At 33.6% G+C, this 23,396-nt stretch overlaps 2 protein-coding genes across 2 annotated transcripts; both read left to right on the top strand.

Annotated features, from left to right (window-relative positions):
- The first annotated feature begins 270 nt into the window (after window positions 1–270).
- Window positions 271–11,507, top strand: LOC107017999 (ubiquitin receptor RAD23c-like). The gene is made up of 12 exons (XM_015218327.2): window positions 271–532; window positions 3,705–3,866; window positions 4,651–4,704; window positions 7,641–7,711; window positions 8,521–8,616; window positions 8,707–8,884; window positions 10,007–10,159; window positions 10,256–10,324; window positions 10,432–10,479; window positions 10,567–10,676; window positions 10,760–10,841; window positions 10,942–11,507. Exons 1-12 carry the CDS (start codon window positions 467–469, stop codon window positions 11,056–11,058), a joined length of 1,206 nt encoding a protein of 401 aa, XP_015073813.1. The 5' UTR covers window positions 271–466; the 3' UTR covers window positions 11,059–11,507.
- An 8,355-nt stretch (window positions 11,508–19,862) lies between these two features.
- LOC107015537 lies at window positions 19,863–23,343 on the top strand. Its single transcript, XM_015215849.2, has 5 exons — window positions 19,863–20,323; window positions 20,554–20,647; window positions 21,938–21,975; window positions 22,053–22,188; window positions 22,652–23,343. The coding sequence occupies exons 1-5, from the start codon at window positions 19,988–19,990 to the stop codon at window positions 23,065–23,067; spliced, it is 1,020 nt and encodes a 339-aa protein (XP_015071335.1). The 5' UTR covers window positions 19,863–19,987; the 3' UTR covers window positions 23,068–23,343.
- The last annotated feature ends 53 nt before the right edge of the window (window positions 23,344–23,396 follow it).

Here is a 23,396-nt window from a genome sequence, read left to right as displayed (position 1 = left end):
AAAGAATAAATATGTCGAAAAAATACAACGAAAAGTATTGTTAGTGGAGAGAAAAATATTAAAAACACGATAAAGTATTAATTTCATACTCAAATAATTAACAATTTTAGAAATATCCTTACGCGATTATATATATAATATAAGTAGTAGATATCACAAAAATCTAGCTAGCTGATCCTTTCCTTCATTCAGTCTTCAACACCTACTCCCAATCTTTCTCCTTCGCCTTTCACCACACGCGCTATCAAACTACCCAAATCCTTATCGCGTGTCTTACACGCACATATCATACGCGTGAAAGTGTCTCCACAGTTATTAGATATATAAAAAGGCCTGTACTCTTTTAACTCTTTACTTGCACCTTACGGTCCTTTCTACATTATTCTTCCTTCACCGTTGGGCTCTCCGTCGTCCTCTCCCTCTCGTCGGTCGGCGATCAAACTTCCCGGGTGACGGAAAAACAGATATGAAGATTTTTGTGAAAACTCTCAAAGGCTCTCACTTTGAAATTGAAGTCAAACCTGAAGATACGGTCCGTTTTTTTAAACTCTTTATTTGATTATACATGAGCTGATGATATTAGCGATGTTGTTTGAGTTCAGTTTTTTTTTACCATTTTTTTTCGGAATTGAGGTTTGTTTTGATTTGTTGACGTGCTTTGTGATGCATAGATGTGACTGACTGTCTGTAATGATTGATTCAGTCGGTTGCTGCTCTAATTTGTTGATTAGATTCCGAGTTAGGCGATGTTGAGGTTTGAATTGAAGTGGTTTTGGTTTTGATTTGAGTTTTGAGGAGTTTCTGATTGTGTGTATTGGGCATAATTAGTGGATTCTTTTTAAGTATTTTGAGATTGTGCTGTAGTGTTGGTGTTGCTTAGTGATTTGTTTCTGCAGGGAGGCCATTTTGTTGTTGGAAGATGCATCTATGGAAGTTTAAAGTACTTCCTCTGTTGATGTACTCTAGGAAACATTTCCTGTGTGACTTGTGAGCTTGGGCTGCTTGCCAAGTTATAGCTAGTTTTAAGCCAAAGAAGAGCCTGCAATAGAATGAAGGATGATAGTTAAATTAACAATTATTTGAATTCTAAATAATAGACGACGACGGTTGCAGAGGGTCCATGTAGGAGCAGTTGGTTTTGGATGGCGAAAGGCAACAAAAGGCGACAAGACAATGCGGCCTTTTTGAAGTGTGGCGCGAATTATACCAAAAAATTTGAAGTATTAAATTGCATATATAATAATAAAAATCTCTGTAGTAATAACATATTAGCAAATATTTTAATTCAAAAACTGAAAATAGAAAGTAGATACCGAAAGTCTAGAACTTGAATGAGAAAAAAACAAAACAAAGTCAAAATAAATAGGAAAAAACAGAGGTAGAAGTGACCCAAAATTCTGAAGGAAGAGGAAAAAGAAATAGAAGAAGAAATCTGTGGAAGAAAAGATAAGAAAGAAGAACTATGTATTGGTTGGACTTTGGAGTCGCCGGAAAAGTATGGTTGGTAGCCGGAGAAGTCTAATCGAGTCAATTGGCTGGAGTCGCTGTCGCAGTCAAAGAGTTGCGAGAAAACCCTAAAGTCATCTTTTAACTTTTAGAATTCTAAGTTAGTAACCTTTTTTAAGAAAATAGAGAAGGCGACACGTTTCTTGCCTTTGTCACCATGGCCTCGCCTTTTGAAGATTGCCTCGCCACAAAGTTAATAGGCGATGAAGGGCCGCCTCACCTCTCGCCATTGTGACTAGGTGATGATCGCCTTTCACAACACTGCTTCGATGAAACCTCTGAAAATTGTTGAATAGAACGGATGGATATTTAATTTTAAAAAAATAATAGAATAGATAGATATAGACATATTCATATGGCTGACTCCAATTGGTTTGGAGTTAAGTTGTTGAGCTGCTGTACTCTTGGAAACCAAAGACTGACATGGAAGGGCGTGGTTTCATCTATCGGCAGAAAAGAAGTGGTTGAAATTGCATGACATCCGGATGAAGTTGTGAAGTTTGAAACAAGGTTTTGCTAATACGGTTGAAGTTGCATGAGATCCCTTTGTAGAAATTAGAAGAATTTGGAAAACTATCCCCCGTTAGATTATTTTGGTAAGTTGTATTTTTTGACTAGTTTCTCACTTTTTAATGAAGTAACATTGGTATATTTTCAGTATTGTCTAATTTTTAACTCTAGCTTTTAGTATAGGAACTTTTATGTAGCTAATGGTATGGTTGTCCCCTTTTCTGTCTATTGACTTTATAGATTATGAATATTAGGTGGTTTCTTCCCATGTGTCCAAGCCTTGATACAATTACTCGGTTCTTGTGCTAGTGGGAGGTAGGTATCCCTGTAATCTATCGAGATGTGCACAATTTAAGCCTGGACACCATGATTATCGAAAAAAAGAAAGAAAGCAAAACAGAAACACTTCCGCGGGAATATATACAAAGAGCATTCTCAAAACACATAGGATGGCAAATCATCATTGTTTGATACATAACAGTTCCCAACTCCCTCTTTGTCTGAAACAACCTTGAGCTTCTCTGTTCTAAATCCGAACCATGCCAACAAATGATAAAGAATTACAGGAAATGATGATACATTCTCAAAACACAACTTGGAATGAAGCTTCACTTTTTTATCTAAAAAAAGTAAATACAACTTGGAATGGGAATACTCAAAACTAGAGGTCTGGTTGGTACAGTTGTTCAGCTTCTCAGTGATATATTGTTAAGTGTGGTTACCCTTTTTCCCCAAAAAGAAAAGAAAAATGGATGAAAAAGAGTAGGTGCACTGCTGCAAAGAAACACAGTTGCTGGTTACAAATCAGAGTTCTGATAGTTGGTGTCAAACTATAGCTGTCAGCCATAGTTGCTCTTGATGTCCAGCCAATAATAAGGCGTTTCGACAAATTCTTTAGGCTCAACATAAAAGTGTTTCTCAGTAATCAAGTGCTATTAGCAGGATACATTTCGATATATAGATTCAGCAAGTAGATAACAATTTACCAGTTTGTATGTAACTATGAGGTCCAACAATGAGGTACAGAATTAAATCAAAAGGTATGATAACAAAAGCAGAATGAGCAAATAATCATAGTTATTCAAGGCTGTGGCATATCAGATATCATACAATTGCCTGGCTTTGGCATATGATCCTCAAATATATTTGATCGCACTCAATAGCCATTGTGAACTTAAGCAATGTGCCTTTGCGTAGCGAGGTGTTACTATCTCAAGGGTGGACTCATGCTTCTTCAGAGAAGTGTGTTCATCAAATGATGGTGGACAAAGTAATCTGAACCAATCATCCATTCTTTTTTACCTCCACTTTTAGTAGGATTAGATTGACATTGACAATGTTGTATATTGGATGCAGTAGTTGGTTGTTTTATTTCCAAGTTGATTTTATATTTACTAATAGATTCATTTACATTTGGTACTTTCTAATTTAATAAATTGTATACTTCGCTGCAAAGAAACATCCGTTCATATCTCGCTTTTGCTTCAAGCCTCATGGACCTAGCCCCCTTTTTTGCTTTTCTCACTTTTGGTAACCCTGATTATTCTCTCGCGACCAAACTTTTGGACAAGGATCTTTAGCTGGATTGAACTTATCTTAGAGATTTTAGCTCTTGTAATCTTGTCACAATGAAACTTCAGATCATGCAGTACATTAAATTCACGGCTTGAATTTTCTGTATTTTTTAGGTTGCCGATGTGAAGAAGAACATAGAAACAGTTCAGGGTTCAGATGTTTATCCTGCTGCCCAGCAGATGCTTATCCACCAGGGGAAGGTACTAAAAGATGGGACAACACTCGAAGAAAATAAAGTTGCTGAAAGCAACTTTATAGTAATCATGCTGACGAAGGTAAATATGAATCTTTTTCTTTTTTCTTCTAATTTTCAGTGTTATTGGTATAGTTAACTGCATGAACATAGACATCATGTTGGATCTTTACACCATGTACTGGGGTTCTCTTGGGGGATAGAGCGGTATAAAAAGAATTGATTCACACCTCTTTTTTTATAGAAAAAATACTGACTCGTCATTGATCATTTGATGTAGTTTCAATAAGCATGTGTATATGTTTGTTCTTTTTCTTTTTAAAGGTCTGATGTAAAGATTCCTCTTCCAAACTCTTTTAACTCCATATTTTAGAATATTTACCATCAAGTCTCTGCACCTGTCCTTTATTTTTCTGAACCTTTGTTTTCAGAGAAGTGTATTTTGTTGAGGATTGCCCCTTTTGATAATTCCATGTGTTAATGTTAATAGCTAATACTAATGTATTTGGAGGATGAGCTATTGCACCTGTCAAATAGTGTGTGTTATAAGCCATGATATGTTTAAGTTGTTTGTTTATTGGACTTATGTAATGTATTGTGCATATAGGGGCACACAATGGGTTCATAAAGGTCTTGAGTGATGGTAATTGCTGCACGTACTAAAATTATGAAAAACAGTGTATACCTACCCTGTTTGGATGCATACTTGTAAACATGTCCATGCATCACAATTTTAAAAATAAATGTCTCATGGTGTACCTATCATAACTTACGAATAAAGTTATGATATTCAGAGGATTACTACATCTGTTTTTATTTATATTTGTAACTTTAGTTTGTTACTTGCTGTTTGCATGGAATTTCAGAGTAAGAGCTCAGCTGGAGAAGGTTCAGCTACTTCAACTGCAGCAACAGCTAAGGTTTGCGGTGTGATAGAATTTTCGTTCAATTGAATTAGTTGGTCTTGCATTTGTCCCGAGTATTTATCCAAGGTTGGTAAAGATCAAATCTAACACTTTGGGATAATATTGATAGAGGTAGGGAGAAAATCTGGATCAGTTCCATACTATGAGCTGAGTGTTTAATCCTAAAAAGAGGCAGCACACTGGAAAAGCTTTTTTCCAAATTTTTTCTTTTGATATGTTTTCTCAGAGACATTCTCCTACCGTGGTATGTTTGATGTTTTGCTATCAAGGTGTTATGTATAATAGATGAGGACTACTGGATTGCCTAACTCGATTGGCTATTGACTAAATCATCATTTATTCTTACTTTTGAACTAGGTTAAAATTTTGCACAGGAACAAAAGAAAAATACCGTTCTAGAAAGGGTACTGGCAGCTACAACTAGTTTTGTTTTTCTCTTGGGGAGTGGTGGGGGGTTTCTCCTCACTAATTCTGTGATTTAATGTCTGTTGCATTGTTCTGATATTTGATCACTGACTGATAATGCATGAGCTGCATGTGGTCAAAGTTTGTGACAGTAAATAGAGCTACCCGTACAGATCCTACTTTTGTCAGTGTGGTAGTGACTATTTGGTGGTAATGCTTTGTTCATGTGAAGCCTGCCGTACGAGATTTTGCTTGTTATGCCTATAGAAGCTTATATATTCACTGAGGTGTAGACTATGTACATATCACTGCAGCAAGTTATTTCTTCTCAAAATGAATGTGATTGTAGTTCTTGCTGCTTGGCACTTCATTTTCTTAGTTTTATTGTGAAATATTGTTCTAGTAGTTGTCAGATTTAGCTGTTGAGGAATCTCTTATCAGGATTGTTAGTGGTTCCTATTGAGTTACTTGAATATTTAGATATGATGTTTGTAGCTGATCAGTCTCATCATTTTTGGGATGGTGAGCCTGTTTTATGAATATGAAGTTACCTATCTCTGTCTCTCAAAAAAAAAGGTTCCTGATGGTTATTATTATTTAGGGTCATTATAAAGCTAGTGAATTTCGGTATGACGACACTTGGTGCTTATGTGATAAGGGTCTTGCTTGTGTGTTTGGTGTGGAAGGAAATTCTTTTGGAAAATATTCTCCTGAAAGTAAGTTAATTTTTGGAAAAAGCAACAACATGAAATAAAGAGCTGAAATAGTTGTGGAAGGAAGGTGATTTATGTCCCCAGGTAAGGAGAGTTATTTCCTTAACCTCTTAGTGAAATGTTCTCTTTGAAAAATATTATCCAAGCAATCAAACATCAGAAAGTGGTTTATTTTCCCTCCTACCTACGAACTCAAGTCTATATTATTTTCTGAAGGTGATGAATTACTTAATAGAGCTCCAAATTCCTATACGTTTAAAATATATAATACAGAAGTCCTAGGTTAATTGAATTTACTCTTGTCTAATTGGTATGAAGACATTATTATGTATAATGATATTTTTCCTGAAAAATATTTTCTATATATTTGGTTGAGTGTAAAAGTTGATTGCTTTTGTTGTAAAAAAGTGAATTGTTACTAAAAGAGATAGTTCACTTTATTTGCCAAGAGGGAGTAACAAAAAACAGGCTACAAATCCGGGGCTAATTGGTGAATACAATTTACTGTAGGCTAATTTTTATCTTTGAAGCTACTTAAGAGGGTGTTTGGTGTCATGTAAAATACTTTTCATGAAAGTATTTTTGTATGGAGAAGTGGAAGATGCGGCATAAGGGAAGCGCTTAGCTATGCACTCCAATTAGCAGAGATAGACAAGAGTATTTATATAGTAGTTGAGACCTGTTGGTATGAATCATGATTGAGATGATTGTTGGAGGAAATGATTTTGGCCTTAATAGGCATAAGTTGTTTTCTTCCAGTTGATGCAAATATTTTCCAAGGCAAACAAAATATTTGAAAATGATTATGTGAAGGAGCAACAACTGTACCCTTGGGTCATTTCGTTAGAGGTTATGCAGGGATCAATAATGCAAGGGTTGTAATGCTGGAATATGTAATGCATTGAATAGTTATTTAAGGATTGTAATGCTGAGACTATATCTTGTGGAGTCGCATTGCTTGTGGAATGCTTAGTTTAACATATTACAGATTAGTATACACTGTATAATATCAGATTAGGGTTACTTTTATAACAACATAAAGTCTATGAAGACTATTTCTGTCATTTTAGGGTTTCTGATCCATGTACTTCTAGTACTTTCATTCTTATTCCACATTCTATTCATCATATAATAATCCCTCCGTTCCAATTGAAATGTCTCAGATCGTCTAGCACGAAGCCTCTACTTTATCAAAATTAATAAGATTGATAAGGCACATCATTTTAAAGAAAAATAAGGGAGATGTTCGAGCCTTATTAAGACAACAAGATTTGCGTTATGTACCACAATGCCCTTTGAATCTTGTAGTTTTGAACAAGCATGTAGAATGTTGGAATTAGAGATGTTCCAAATAGAGAAAGAAGTTTTCTTTGTTGAACTAGTTAAGAAGGAAAGTAAGATGCTTAAATTGAAGTGTAGAGATTACATAGATTTGGACGTAACTTATGTAGGTACATTTTATGAGGAAAACAAAAACTAGTAACCATTGTATAAAATAATGCTCGATTTTATGTAGGGATTAAATCCCTTTAAACCCTTGACCAAGTATCACCTTAGTAATTACTAATTAGCATTATGCGAGTGAGAAGTAGTTTCTCCTTTATTTGCCATGGCTGAGCAATTCAACTGTTCAGGTTTTTTGGGTTACGGTGAATGTTGACATCATTGTCGAAAATGTTTTCAAGAATAGTATAATCTGCAAGGTAGTGTGATGGCCGCTGCCTTCTGCAGCATGTGCCCATGTGTTTACTATAATGCTGTTCCTACTCTAACAAGTTTACTTCAGTTAATTTATTTGATTTGGACTTGTAGACACCACAGTCAAGTACGGCAGCACCTAGTTCAACTCCTGCATCTACAGCTGCTCAAGTCCCAGTTGCATCGTGAGTTTTCCTTTTTCAGTATCATATTTTCTCAAAACATATTTTTCACTTTTGCATCACATCTATTTGGCTGTGCAATTTGGGGTTTGCCCTATTATTCCGATTAGCAGTAACGCCATGATGTAGTATTTTGGTCCATTGAGATTAAATTTCTGATGAGCTTTAGACATCCAGGTCTTGTGGAATCACACTGGGTATGTTGTTGTTGAGCTTTAGACATTTAGGTGATGGTGACTATATATATGTTTGAAGAATGCAGACCCAGAACAATGTACGTGATTAAACATGATGAGAAGTTTATATTTCCCCTCATAAATTTTTGAAATAATATTTGTGAAAATTACTCCGTCGATGATGTTTGACTGGGCATCAAGTTTAAGACAGACTTGTGAAACACATTAAAATTACCGCTGGCCCTTGTTTTAGACGTCTATGACATTTTTGTGGATGTATGAGCATATCATTATTGTAATAGGAAGTATAAAGTGAGAGATTCTAAATATAGACAGGTATTTATATGCGTTAAAAAAATATAGATAGGTGTTCTTCTAGGAACAAGCTAAATCGAGGGGGAGTGTCATATACAATGGATCTGAGGGGAGTAATAAATAAATAAATAAAAATTTGAAGGATTTCTGAGTTCAGGTTTAACGTTTGGAAACAGTGTTTTGTTTAAATTGTGGCGTAGTGCCTTGCATTTTAATTTATTCTCCCCTTATCCCTTTTATATTATTTTCTCTCCATTAACCTTGATGGGAATAGTGAAAGCATTTCATACTCCTCACTTGTGATTGTGTGCTGTTTTTCAGGCCTGCAGCAGCTCCCTCCCCAGCACCAGCCCCTGCCGCTGCCCCTGCCCTTGCCCCAGCCCCAGCTCCTGCTCTTGCTCCTGCATCGGCTGTTGTGTAAGTATATTCTTCAAGGAACACATTCTCCTTGCCTTTTCTGCTAAATTGTAAGAGAACTTTTACGTAAATGATCTATTTATATGCCAGGTCGGGATCTGATGTCTATGGCCAAGCTGCTTCAAGCTTGGTTGCTGGTAACAACCTTGATGGAGCAATTCAGCAGATCCTTGACATGGGTGGTGGAACGTGGGATAGGGAGACAGTTGTTCGAGCCCTACGGGCAGCTTTTAACAATCCCGAGAGGGCTGTTGAATACTTGTACTCTGTAAGTTTGTTAGTCCTTGGTCGCATACTAGTGTCTGTCAATTTTTGTTTTTCTTTTTACTGTTGGTTATAATTCTTTGACAGAATATTTCAAGTTCCACAAATAATAATGGCTACATTTTTTACTTATTTCTGTGAATATTTCCATTTTTATGCTACTCATCCTTTACAAAATTATTATGTTGCATAAATCAAATAAATGTAGGATTCACTCAATATATTTAATATTAAGACTACTTTATCAAAAAAAAAAATATTTAATATTAAGACTAACAATATAGTTAACAGAAGAATGTAACTCCTCAATGTTGGCTCCCTTTCTTTTAAGCATGCATCCTTCTCCTCTCCATGCCTTCTGACTAAATCCCCTTTTCTTCCCCAACCAAAAGAATGTAAAAGCCGCTCTTCCCTTCCGAGCTCAGGCTCTTTCATCCTCTCTCTTCTCGGTCCCCCAGCCTGCCCTCTCTGAATCAGCATGTTGCTGACGCTAAATCTTCTCTCTCTCCCATTATCTGATTTCTGTAAGTTATTGTTATCGTACCGGTGATTCTTTGGGGTGCTTGTGCCATGATGGCTTTTACCATTTTGGGTCTGATGGTATTTTTGAACTTGGGCATTAAATGTGGGAAAATGGACCACTGGCTGTCTGCTTATCTGTCTTTCAACTGCATTCTTGCCTGAGTCACTCATGTGGAGTTAGAGACCGTTTAGATTAGGATTAAAAGTTGGTCAAACCTGCTTCTAAGTCGGTTTCAGCTTTTGGGAATGTTTGGCAAATCTAAAGATAACTTAAAATAAGTTTGAAATGTTATTTTTTAAAAAAGTTATTTAAGTTTTAACCAAAAATATTACTTCTTTAAAAAGTTAGAACTTTTTTTAAGACAACCCAAACAGGCTTGTAATCTGACAACCAATTTGCTGGTGCATACTGTCTGAAAATGATGGTAGAGAAGTAGGTGTGTGTCTTGTAGTCATATAGAATTTGCTGTAGTTCCTATTTTGTGGCTAATTTTGTTTGCATCAAACCATTAGTGAATGGGTGGAAGGCTTTAAGCTTTGCTCAAATACCACGTCTTACTGGTTATATCTGTTGCTGATCAAGCTTTTAAATTCTACTTAATAGGGTATTCCTGAGGCAGCAGAGGTCCCTCCTGTTGGAGGAAGTCCACCCAGCGTGCAGACAGGTAATCAACCGGCTCAGCCTCAACCTGCAGCACAACCAGCACCTGTTCCTGCAGGCGGACCCAATGCAGATCCCTTGAATCTCTTTCCTCAGGTAGAGCGTTTAATTCGTGTTTTTACGCTCTTCTTTTGAGGGGGAGGGGTGGGGCAAATTATTTTGGGGCAAGCTTTTGACATTCTGTTCACGCAGGGTCTTCCTAGTGTGGGATCTAATACTGCTGGTGCGAACACCTTAGACTTTCTAAGGAACAGTCAGCAGGTATGCGTGTGACATTTCCTGACCTTCACTGCCTGCATAATCCTTCCTCTATTTCATTCTGGAAAGTTCATTTTATTTAAGTTCATCTTAATTATTGTCATTCTCAGTTCCAAGCTTTACGGGCAATGGTTCAGGCCAATCCACAAATTTTGCAGGTTTCACTTCTCAGTTCCTCTCTAGTTTGGACCATTTGTAAAAATTCTGTGTGTAGGTTCTCTTTTCATTGTTTCCATTGTTGACAGCCCATGCTTCAGGAGCTAGGCAAGCAGAATCCCCACCTAATGAGGCTTATACAGGAGCACCAGGCTGATTTTCTTCGCCTTATCAATGAGCCTGTTGAAGGAGGAGAAGGGTATGTTCACCCTTCTACATTCAATGATTTTGATACAAAGGTTATGTTTAGTACTAATTCGTGTTTCCCTATTTTGATATCAGCAACAACGTATTGGGCCAGCTTGCAGCAGCCATGCCACAGGCTATATCTGTAACACCCGAAGAGCGTGAAGCCATAGAACGTGTAAGTGATCGCCGACATGGTGGTGGTGTATTTTCGTATCTATATGCTATCTTTCCTTTATTCTAGGACTGATTTGTTTTGATTTCCCCTCTTTTTGCAGCTTGAGCAGATGGGCTTTGATCATGACCTTGTACTGGAGGTTTTCTTTGCCTGCAACAAAAATGAGGAGCTCGCTGCTAACTACCTCTTAGATCACATTCACGAGTTTGAAGAGTGAAATCGGGGTTGGGATGGCTCTTTTGTGTAGCTTCCCTTGCATCCCTCTCTTTGACCCACCACAAACATCACTTCCATATATGGTGTGGGTTCTAAGCTATTCGAGTGCTGGAGAGGGGTGAACTGGAAAAACGTAACTAGTTATCCTGTTTGTTTCTCTTCTCCCAGCATTGGCTTGAACCTCATTAGGATTATCCTTATACATAGTTTGTCAATTCCTCCCCCCTCTACCCCCAACCCCCAAAAAAGAAAAAAAATCTTCCCTTTGTTGAGAGACTCGAACGTTTCACCCAGAGATAAACCTTTTCAATGTGGACAGTCCAAATCTATTGGTATTTGCATGCATTTCCCATTTTCAATTCTGGTTTTTGTTGCTTGATGATCACCATCTCCTCTGTGTATGTGTTTCGATCTCTTCCGAAAATAAAATGAAGCTGCATTACTTTAATAGTTTAAACTCTGTTTTTGACTTTTGGGCAAGTTATCAGTCATATACCGAGAGAGAAAAATCGCGACGTCATACGTGGGGGTCATTCGGTATGCGGTCTATAAGGAAAATAATCATGGTATATGAATTATTATCACTTGTATTCACCGTTTGGTTGTAATTTGAAACATGCATTAGGGGGTCACCTTTTCAAGAATTAAAAGACCTATCGTGTATAATAACATAGATCTTTTAATTCTTGAAATGGTGATCCTCTAAATCATTGTTTGTATCAATGATAAGACTTCATCCCATGAGGAGTTTTGAGGTGTCTTCAGTTTTCTTTTCGTAATTGATTATCTAAGAAATATACATCTCAAACACATTTTCGATAATGAATTTCAAATTGGTTGATAACACGACTTATAATCTGTATATGATGTGTAAGATACTAAAAAATTGAGTGTCCTTTACACTTCACATCCACTGAAGCAATCAACTTTCGTCTCACCTCCATATTTCACTTCTTGAATTAACAATTGTAAGTTGTGAAAACAAAATGGTAAGAAAATGTAGTCTTTATACAGAAAACAGTATCCACCACATATCTGCATCATATATTACTAAAAATATCAAGTTGTTTTTGCTTGATTAAATTTTAGCTTAGATATAAATAAGTGGATACACTTAATTTATTACTTTTGAGATTTGGCTCACCTCAAATACCAAAATTCTCCATTTACCTAACCTTGAAATTTTAATATGTCTCTTCAATAGCCAAGAGGACCAAATAAATTTGATTGACACGTGTTGTGTTTTAAGTGGTCACTTAATTATATATTTTTTCAAAGGATTTGGCTCACCTTCGATACCCAAGATGTGTTAGGTATGACAACATATATTTTCTTAGAGTTTTTTTTTTAGGAGATGAGAATGGAGGCTACTAGTGGTAGGGTGAAGATGAGGTGTGTTAGAGGGTAAAGAAGACACAATCAATATGAAATGTCACTTGTTGATCGTAAATGAGTTAAAATGTTATGATAAATTAAACAAAATACCTTCTGTTAATACCAATTTAAGGAGGGGTCCTGAGGTGTCTTCAACATATGTTACAATAGTAAGAGAACTATACATCTCCGACATATCTCTTTCAAAAACCAACGGAGCCCCTTTTGTGAAGAAATCTTAGAGAATGTTCGACAATGCAAAATTTGTTTGGGAAAGAAATCTTAGAGAATTTAAATGAATCCACTTGTGAAAATGTCATTCTTAAACTTGAGATCATGAATAATGATCTGGATTATCACAATAAAATGAACGTTAATAACCTATTGGATGAGCGAAAATGATACATGTCCAGAGGTCTAGAGCTTTGATGAAATTGTGGATACCATTAAAAAAAATGTGATGATAAAGTAGAAGATGATACACTACCTTTGAAACCAGTTACAGGTAAAGAAGCACTTAAAACATTTAAAGCTCTATACAATTTTATGGTGTAGTTCATAAAGACAACATCGAAACTTTTGGATCCAATAAAAAAAGTTAGAGATTAACTTCAACAAGATTTAAATTTTAACAAAAAATAGAACACAATAGATCATATTTCGCTAGACTGTCTTAGATATATTTATATATCGGTCTTCCCAAAATATATTATCTTATCGAAAGGAGTAATTTTTCCATTAACCCAAATTGAAACTAAAGAAAAATATTTTTTTTAAAAAGGTTATTAATTAATCGAAAATTAATTTAATGAGGTTTTCCTATTGTAGATTTGATTTAGTCTGTTTTTAAAGATTCATTGAGATCCAAAGCAAATCTTCTAGAATGTGGTAAATAATTAATTACTTAACACATTGTTATTTAACTTAAATGTATGTCAAAATACCTCAAGTTTTGTGGCCTCATTTATTGGGATCACACTACATGATTATTGTAAATATATCCATAGAAATGGATTGACATATAAAATATGTTATTCAAATACAATAATATTTATTTTACACCATGGCTAAAACTTGCTAATTATTCATCATACAAACACAAACACACATAGATTATGTATGTGTTAAGACACTCACAACAAACTTTACATTTATCCCTAATTTTTGAAAAGGGGACTCTCTATTACTCATGTCAATAAGAATACAGTCGCGATTTTTTTTTTCGTACTCAATTGTCCATATTAATCATTGGAATTCAAAAAATATTAAAAATATAAAAGAACTATACATATCCAACACATCTCCTTTGATAACTTTTCAGTGACTTGATTTCTTATATGGATCGACGACTTTAATAATTTTCTTGATAAACTTTTTATGTCTAGCTGTAATCATTAAAATAATATAAGAAATGTTACATTTAGTTCAACTCCTTAATTCCTCAGGATATAATTAAAGAATTACAAAATAATATCTTTATATTATTTGATTTTCTCCCCTAGTTTTTTATTTCTATTTTCTCCAAAAAATTATTTAATGCTCATGAATATTGGATTGTCTATTTTTTTGGGAATAAAGTTATTTTTCAAAATCTCAAAAGAAAAGTTGACATCATGGAGAATATGAAAATTAGAAAGAACATTATAATTCTGATTTAATTATTTATGTTTGGTATAACAAAAGTAATATTTTCGCCAAAAAGAAAAAAGATTTTTCTGCAAAACAATTTTAGTATTTGATTGGTGAAATGATATATTACCTAAAACATACACTATAAAAGAATAATAATAATAATATTAATTTAATTTTACATCTTTAAGGTAACTAAATATTAGTAAATAATGTCTCAATTTTAGTCGGAGCAAATAATAAATTTTAAAGTTAATTAAGGTAGTTTATATGTAAAAAATTCTATCACCAACAAGTGAAAGAAGTTATTTTCAAACATCATTATATACATTTTTATGAATATCATTTTCATGACAAATAACTTTAATACTACCAAATACATGTAAATATGGAAAATTAATGCAAGTAAATCATATTTGATGAGAGCAAATATACAAAAATATGTGTTACCATCAGTCAGATTACCATCGAACCAATCTTTATGATTTCACTTTTATGAATCTCAAATTAGTTGATAACACGACTAATAGGCGATACACGATGCATATTGGTATGAATTATACCATGAATCGAGTGTCCTCCGCATTTTGCCTCCATTGCAATAGTTAACTTTCATTTCAAACCCATATTTGCAATTATAAGTTGTGAAAATGAAGTGGTGAAAATTTGTAGTGTCTATATAGAATTCAATTAGATGTGAGAAGCTAGCTAGTATAAAACATTATCACAATTTGTACAACATATTAATTCATTTGTGCTTATAATTAGATTTTAATTTAGTTATAAATTTATAATGAAATTTTGCATACTCATGCAAATTAAAAAACGATGAAGATAGGGAAAATGTGTATGTGGACACTCAATTTATTACACTTTTATAGGATTTGGCTCACCTAAAATACCAAAAATTGTACATTTTCCTAGCCTTGAAATTTTAACATGTGTCTATTTAATAATCATGATGATCATATTTATTTGATTGACACGTGTTATATTTTAAGTGGTACTCAACCAATTAATTTTATTAGGATTTGGCCCCTAGGTGTGTTAGATATGAAATATTTTATTAGAATTTCTTTTTAGGAAAATAAATGAATTTCTTACTTATTTTTTTTGTGTTTAATATTACACGTAATGAATAAATAAATATAATTTTTTAAGTATTTATATATAATCTAGACAAATAATATGGAAGGCGATGATACAGGCTATGAGAAGTCGAATGAAGATGAAAATGTGTTAGACGGTGGAGAAAATACAGTCAATATCAAATGTTACTTGTAGTACAATAAAAGAATTACACATCTCTAATATATCTCTTTTAATAATTAACGGAGTTAAAGCTTTGAATCCAAGGGGTAGTTTCAAATTTTAAAAAGATATATACTATTACGAAAAATGGCCTAAAATATTTTTAAAGTATTGAAAATGATACACATCACGGATAAAAACTTACCCGCATCGGGTGTTTACACCAAAATTCATTATTACGTTATTTAATAAAGTAAAACACATGTTAATTAGTTAAGATTGACTGTAAATTATCCTTCTCATCCGTCTATTGGCTCACAAATGTCCTCCACACCAACAGTTGGGTTCAATTTTGGCCACTTCATTAACGAAGAACCATTCAAAATAATTTAAATAATATTTTTAATTACATAACACTTAATCATTGGTTGCAATTTAATTATTTAATATAACATTAAACCATCCATTATAACTTGTCATAAAATATATTATTCAAACACAATATTATTTATTTTACAAGATGGCTAAAACTTGCCAATTATTCATCATACAAACACACATAGATATGTATGTGTGTAAACACACACACAAAAGATAGATAGAGCTTTTAATTCTTGACAAGGTGGTCCTCTATATCCTTGTTTAAGTCGAGGATGATACCCAATTCATTGAGGGGTTCTGGAGTGTCTTCAATTTTCTTTTCGTACTCGATTGTCCATGTTATCCATTGAGGTTCACAAGATATTGCAATAGTAAAAGAATTATACATCTCTAACACATCTCCTCCGATAATTTTCCAACGGATTGATTTCTTACGAGGATCGATGTCTTCAATAATTTGCTTTGTAAACTTATTTTGTCCACCTATAATTATTATATAATAATAAAAGAAAAAAATGAGAGATGTGTTACTCTTGGTTCAATTGCTCTAATCCTCATGGAAGACTTAAAACATTTACAAAATAGTATTTTTATCTTATTTAATTTTTTTCCCTCGTTTTTCATTCTCATTTTCTTCAAAAATTATTTTTTTGCTCATCAATATTTTAATTTTGTAGTTTTCATGGATGTTGCTTTCTTTCTTTAAAAATCTCAAAAAAAAAAAAAAAGGAGCTGATATTGTGGAGGATATAAGAATTAGTAAGGAAAAAAATGATTGTTTTGATTTAATTATTTATGTTTGGTATATAACAAAAATAATATTCCAAGGAGAAAGTCTTTTTCTGCAAAATTTCTTTTAGCATTTGCTTAGTGGAAAAAAGATATGTTACCTAAAACACACACTATTAAAAATAGGGAAAAGGGTCTGATATAATCATTTCGAGCTGATATACCTCTCGTTATAAAAGTGGCTCATATATGCCCTTTCCGTTATACAAACGGCTCACATATACCCCTGCCGTTACAAAATGGCTCACATATACCCTTCATTTAACGGAAGTTAAAAAATTAGTTTTAAATTTATATTTATTACTTCTAATTTTTTTTAAAAAATTATTTAGGGGTATATACGATTCTTTTATCAAAGTTCAAGGTATATTTTAATTTTTTCATACATAAATTATTTTTTGACTTCTTTTATTATAATTATTTGAATTTCTTATTCTTATTTTGTTTTTTTTCTTTCATTCCTTAGTTTAAAGAATAAAAAATTAAACTATGTTTTTGTGTGTATTGTAATTTACTCTCGTATTCGAAGAAAAAAATTTGATCATCTACAATACGTTTTACAAGAATATTAGTGAAACATAAATAAATTTGACTATCAAAATAATAATTATAAATTAGTCATTGAAACAAAAAAAAAGTCAAAAAAAAATATGTTTGACGAGGATTAAATTTACTCATATGGGATTATATTTTTTAGAAAAAATAATAAAAATTTAGATTAAAATTATTATTTTTTTCATTTACGTTAGAGGAAAAGGGTATATGTGAGCCATTTGTTTACAAGTAGGGGTATATATGAGCCATTTTCATAACAAGGGGTATATCAGCTCTAAATGACAAAGTTGAGGGATATATCAGACCCTTTTCCGTTAAAAATAATTTAATTAATGTGACACTTTTCATTTTTTAAAAGTTAAATAGTTTAAGTTTGATCGGGAGTTTACATATAAAATTTCAAATTTTTTGAAAGGAAATTTATATATTTGTAAACTACGTAAAAAGTACTATAAGTCACAATATCAAAATGTTTAAAAGATCAATAGAAATTAGGGTCAAAGATAGATTCGTTTGAATCTTGAAATTCTAAAAATATCACATAAAATGAGAATGATTCCCCAATAAGTGGAAGGAGTTTTTTTTCTTACTTGGAAGCAAAAGCCTCTCCTTGGAATATAGATGGTAATCAAACATCATTAAATAACTTTTTCATGAAAAACATTTCGTGAAAAATAACTTTATACTATCAAGAACATATAAATATAGAAAAGTGATGAAAGTAAATCATATTGTGTGAGTAAGAGAAAGAAAGAGTTGAAAAATGTGTGTTACCATCATTGTAATTCCAGCTAATAATTGAACTAATTTTTATGATTTCACCTTCATGAATTTCAAATCGATTAAAAGCACGATTTATAGTGGGTACATGATGTACATTTGTGTGAAAAATATCATGAATCAAGTGTCCTCCACACTTCATTTCTATCGAAGCCATTAACTTACCTTTTAAGCCCATATTTCTTTAATTATAAATTGTGAAAAGACAATGGTGAAAAAATATTGAACACTCAATTTATAGACTTCTAAGATTTGGCTGACACCTCAAAGTGTCTAATTTCTACCCTTTCCAAATTTGAATTTTGAAATTTGAAATTTTACCATATGCCTAAAAGCCTATTCAATAATTAAGAGGATCAAATTTGTTAGATTGACATGTGCTATAATTTAGTGGACACTCAATTAATTAATCTTTTTAAGATTTGGCTCACCTTTGATACCTAGGAATGGGATAGGTATGATTTTTTTTTCATAATTATATCTATTTAGAAAAATAGATGAGTTTTTTATTTGTGTTCGATGTAAATAAAGATAATAATATAAAAATATTTATATATAATCTAGATAAAAAAATATAAAAGGTAGAGTGAGTGAGGTGGGGGCTACAAGATTGATGAAATAAAAATAAGGTGTGTTAGAGGGTGTATAAGACAATTAATATGAAATATCACTTGTCGTTATTTTCTCTGTTTTCATAGGAAAGTATATTTTTCAAAAGTTTTAACAAAACAAACATAAAAAAAAAAAATATTTATCAAATTTTCGTTTCCTTCACACTTTTAGAACCAATGAAATATCACTTGTCGTTATTTTCTCTGTTTTCACAGAAAGTATATTTTTCAAAAGTTTTAATAAAACAAACATAAAAAAAAATAAAAAATATTTATCAAATTTTCGTTTCCTTCACACTTTTAGAGTCGGTTTAGATTATTTTGTGCTTTCAACTATTGCTAAGTGCACTGATTTAGGGTTGACCTCGAAATATTTACAACACTGGTAAGGCACCTAACCATCAGGCTGCAAAGCTCTCTTATTCAAGCAATGTCACGTAAATTATATGTATACGTTGTATTCTATTTTTTTAGAATATATATATATATATATATATATATATATATATATATATATATATGATGTGTTTGCGCCTGCTCAATACATCCTTATTAGTTTAAATTCATATTTGCTTGGGCTTTACAAATGAATAAGTCCATCTTATTAAATTCAAATCGAAGGTCCATTTCACCATGAAGCGCAAACTCATGCCACGTATCACAGTGACTAGGCATCCAAGACCAACAAGGTGACTCCATGTGTTCAAATGAGGTAGTAGTCTCAGTCAAATGCAAGAATCAATCACAACCCGCCAAGTGTCAAAATGACATCCTTTGGCTAATCACAAACAACATTGTCCACCCCCTCATAACTATAAATAGGGGATGAACATGACATTCAAAGGGCAAGAAGAAAAACTCTTCAACAAGCATTCTGCAATTGGAGAAAGCTACAACATCAACTCGATAGCTCTTCGAAGGAGTGATCAACAGAGTTCTTTCCGGAGATCGACTTGCAACAACGAAGTGCTTCCTGAAATTTCTGGAGATCAAATACATCTCAAGAAAGTCCACATCACCCTACATTCGAGAAATACACTTTTGAAGGCCCTCAAATCACGAAGAAACTTAGAAGAAAAGAATCAAAAAAATAACAAAATTGTACTAAAAAATCCATTAATAAAAACACATTTTCTTTTATTTATTTGCTTGCATTTAATTTTCAGCGCCTAAAAAATTTTATTGTGAACAGTAACTTAAATATTTAAGTAAATCAAAAACATTCTCTCTTCCAATCTCTCCCCTCAATCCTTATGAAAAATAATTAAAATACTAGTAAAAAAATACATTATCTACTTGAAAATATTTAAAAATACCTTTCAATTCATCTCTTGGTCAATTTCTACTCTTAAAAATGACAAATCACTTTTTTTTAATTAACACAAACTTAACTTATAAACAAAAATAAATATAAAAAAAAGTATCAACGTGTACAGTTATGCACCACGTGTCTTTCCGCCCCACCTCTGCATCCTCTAGAAAGGAAAGTGTTATCTCACTTCACTTAACAACTCCGGTCCAGAACGTTTTACAGAAGCCATTTTCCGGCGAACTTCGGAAATGCCGGCGGCAACTCTGCTATGCACAAAGACTCTCATATACGGAAATCAATCTGTTATCCATGGAAGACAGGAGTATAATTCGGCATTTGGACGAAATGTGAAATTGTCCGAGACAAGTTCTCTGTTACGGTTGAAGCTTAAAGTGAAGAAGAGTATACAATTAGGTCGTCGGATACCGGTTTTTACCACTAGAGCTGGCGGCGGCCGTCGCGATGGCGGAGGAGTGGATTCAATTATTGAAAGGGATGATAAATTGAGGAAATTAACTCAGGCTATACTGTGGACCGCAGAAGGCGTTTATGTATTGTGGCTCTTTTTACTTCCTTATGCACCTGTACGTAATTCATCTCTCTCATTTCATATTACTGTATTTCTTCTGCTTCGAAATAATTGTCATATTTTAGCTTGTTTTCGAGAGTCAATTTGACTAATCTTCGAAGCTAAAGTGAGACATGAATGAGTTTAGTTTATAATCGAGGTCATGATTAATAATCTCGATTAGTGCAATAAAATTGATTTCAAAAGCCTTTAGATTGAAAATGATACATGCTAAGATTAATGCAGGGAGATCCTGTATGGGCAATTAGTTCAGAAACAGTCAATGATTTGGTTGGTCTCTCCCTCAATTTCTTCTTCATTCTGCCTCTTCTGAATGCTGGTATGTTGAAATCTCTTTAGTTACCAAATTAGTTTTACACAAAACTTTTACTAATTAGCCTGCACTCCTTTCTGGTCAGATAATTCTGTTGCTTCCTTTTAGCAATGAGTGGCATAATTTGGCACTCATAGCAGTGTTGTCGAAGGGACGCTTAAGCACTGAAGTAAGACTCAAAACGTGTTGAGCGCTTCGCCTCGCTTAATGTGTGGCTAAGTGTCGTCATCAAGGTTCTAACACGTACTGTTCCTTGTCGATGAACCTCTTTCCTCCTCGGAAGAGGCGATACTAAACCATTGATATTTCACTTTATCATTAAAAAAATCAATTTTTTTGTTCATATATTTGTCATTCATGCGGCTATTAAATATTAGTCTTGGACTAGTATATATGTTTGTATTTCTGGTTGCCTTGTGCTTTTTTACATTAAAGCCTACACTTTTTTTGTGCTTTGCGCTTACCCCAACAGACTTTGGAGTATTTTTGGGCTTGTTGCTTTTGATATTAATGACTCATAGTCAATTAGGTTCGTTCTTGAACATATCTCTCCGTATTAATTTGTTTGTCCTACTTTTCTTTTTAGAGCGTTTCAAAAGAACGTCTCTTTCCTTTTTAAACACTTTTTGGTTTCCAACTTTCCAAATGACATGTTTTATACCATGAGATTAAAAAGCATTTTGGTACATTTGACGTATCTTTAATTTTAGATTACAAGATTCAGAAGTCTTAACTTTTTTTAAACTCCATGCCATATCAAAATAGTACAAACAAACTGAAACGGAGGGATTATTAGTTTCTTTATATTTGCTGGTGTAATTTCTGATTCTGATTAAGTGCTCAACTTCCCTTTGGTTTGGTCAATAATAAACCTATTTAATCATCCACATTTCTCAATATTGAAACATATCAACCAGAAATGTTCGATTATTAAACAATGACCATGTCTTAGCCCTCCATCATAATTGGTTTCTTTCAAAGGCCGATTTAATCGGGTGTTCTGTTTCAACTTTCACATCTTCTTAATTTGTTTGCTTGTACCAGTATGCATACCATTCTTTTTCTAGTCTAGAGACATGACTTCAAGGACCCTTTCTTCATACACTGGCAATGTGGAATTTATGATTTTCCACCGCGTGTCAACTTGATCACTTGCTTTAGATGCACAGAATTTTGCAGATTAAGCAGTTAATTACTTATGTACATTCAGTTCAGAGGTTTCATTTCAATTTTCCATCTGCCTCTTACCATAAATTTGATATTGAACTTTAAACAACGAATCATTTGGCAGAGTAGGGGGCATCCACTTGATAGAGGCACCGGTGCTTCATCCAGTAAGTACTTTGTAAAATACAAATTTATTCGTTTCGTGGATCTCATTTTTGACATTCGGCTCTGTTTTTTATTCCAGATGTCTGAAGGACTGTTTAATTTTGTAATTGGCTGGACGTTCATGTTTGCACCTTTACTGTTCAGTGATCGTAAGAGAGACAGATTCAAGGGATCACTAGATCTTCTCTGGGGCTTTCAAATGTTCCTCACAAACAGTATGCACTTTTCTCAAATACTTACTTTTGATTGTGCAACGTTATGGATGTTAGTTTCCTCCATCCCGATGGAACTCTTAGTAAGTGTCCTGTCAAAAAATAGGATGGCAAATGGTATCCGTTTATTAATGATTTCCTGATTATACTGGAGTTGCTTTGATTAGAATTGCTCGGTAGCTGAAGTGAACGCTCTATTAGTGACTAGGAGCTAGCACTGAATGAGAAAGAATTAGATGGTTAAGATGGAATGGGTTTTAACTATTTGCAATTAACTTTTTCTAAAGTTCCTCTTATTCGAGTTATTATTCTACCACTGAATTTTTGTCCATTGTTATTCAATCTTCTTTTTTCTTTTGCTGGTTTCGATTTCTGGCTCTCTCAAGCATATAACTCCATCTTTTACTGTAAATTGTTTTTGGTTTGACAAGAGACTTATTAATTACCTTTCTGGAATTCGATGCAGCATTTTTAATTCCATACATGGCTATTCGGCTAAACAAGGGTGACTCAGAGTACCCTCCAAGAGCAACCTCTCAACTTGGTTCGATCATGACTCGTGGTGCATCTGTTGTTGGACTGGTCGGTGGAGCTGCCTGTTTGCTTTCGACATTTTGGGCCTTTTATGGGAGAGGAGATGGTGATTTTGGCAGTATATCTAATAGATGGGAGTTCTTGCTCAGCTATCTATCCTCTGAAAGACTTGCTTATGCCTTCATCTGGGATATTTGTCTCTACATTATTTTCCAACCTTGGTTGATAGGAGATAACTTGCAAAACATCCAGGAAGATAAGGCTGACATAGTGAGATATCTCAGATATGTTCCAGTTGTTGGCTTAGTTGCTTACTGCCTTTGTTTGGATCCTGAAGATGAAAACTAGCTAATTTTGTTTCTAGCGGAGACAAAAAAACACTAGGTAGTTATTTCCATCTGTCCTAGCCTTGGTGGACGGTACCTATTGCCGGTGGGAGGTGGTAGGTATACCGTGGAATATCAATTGCCGGTGGGAGGTGGTAGGTATATCGTGAATTTTATTGAGGTACATGAAAGTTGTCTCGGACTTCACAGTCATAAAAAAATTGTTTTGATGACTCAATTCATGTAATTAATGCTTATAAATTTTATGTTGAGATTAATCCTCTCTTGTTTTCTCACACTATATTCTCTTTTAATTTTGGGAAATCTTTTTTTTATGTATTTTTTTTAAGA

The sequence above is a fragment of the Solanum pennellii genome, chromosome 4 (genome assembly GCF_001406875.1).
Source record: "Solanum pennellii chromosome 4, SPENNV200".
Lineage (NCBI taxonomy): Eukaryota > Viridiplantae > Streptophyta > Magnoliopsida > Solanales > Solanaceae > Solanum > Solanum pennellii.
The sequence above is the reverse complement of the archived record's forward strand: the minus strand, read 5'-3'. Positions and strand labels throughout refer to the sequence as shown.

Coding starts and splice junctions, on each gene's coding strand:
- LOC107015537 (XM_015215849.2), top strand. CDS start 19,988: ATGCCGGCGGCAACTCTGCTATGCACAAAGACTCTCATATACGGAAAT. Junction 21,976..22,052: donor AGGCACCGGTGCTTCATCCA/GTAAGTACTTTG, acceptor TTTTTATTCCAG/ATGTCTGAAGGACTGTTTAA. Junction 22,189..22,651: donor TCAAATGTTCCTCACAAACA/GTATGCACTTTT, acceptor AATTCGATGCAG/CATTTTTAATTCCATACATG.
- LOC107017999 (XM_015218327.2), top strand. CDS start 467: ATGAAGATTTTTGTGAAAACTCTCAAAGGCTCTCACTTTGAAATTGAA. Junction 533..3,704: donor AAGTCAAACCTGAAGATACG/GTCCGTTTTTTT, acceptor TGTATTTTTTAG/GTTGCCGATGTGAAGAAGAA. Junction 10,842..10,941: donor AGCGTGAAGCCATAGAACGT/GTAAGTGATCGC, acceptor CTCTTTTTGCAG/CTTGAGCAGATGGGCTTTGA.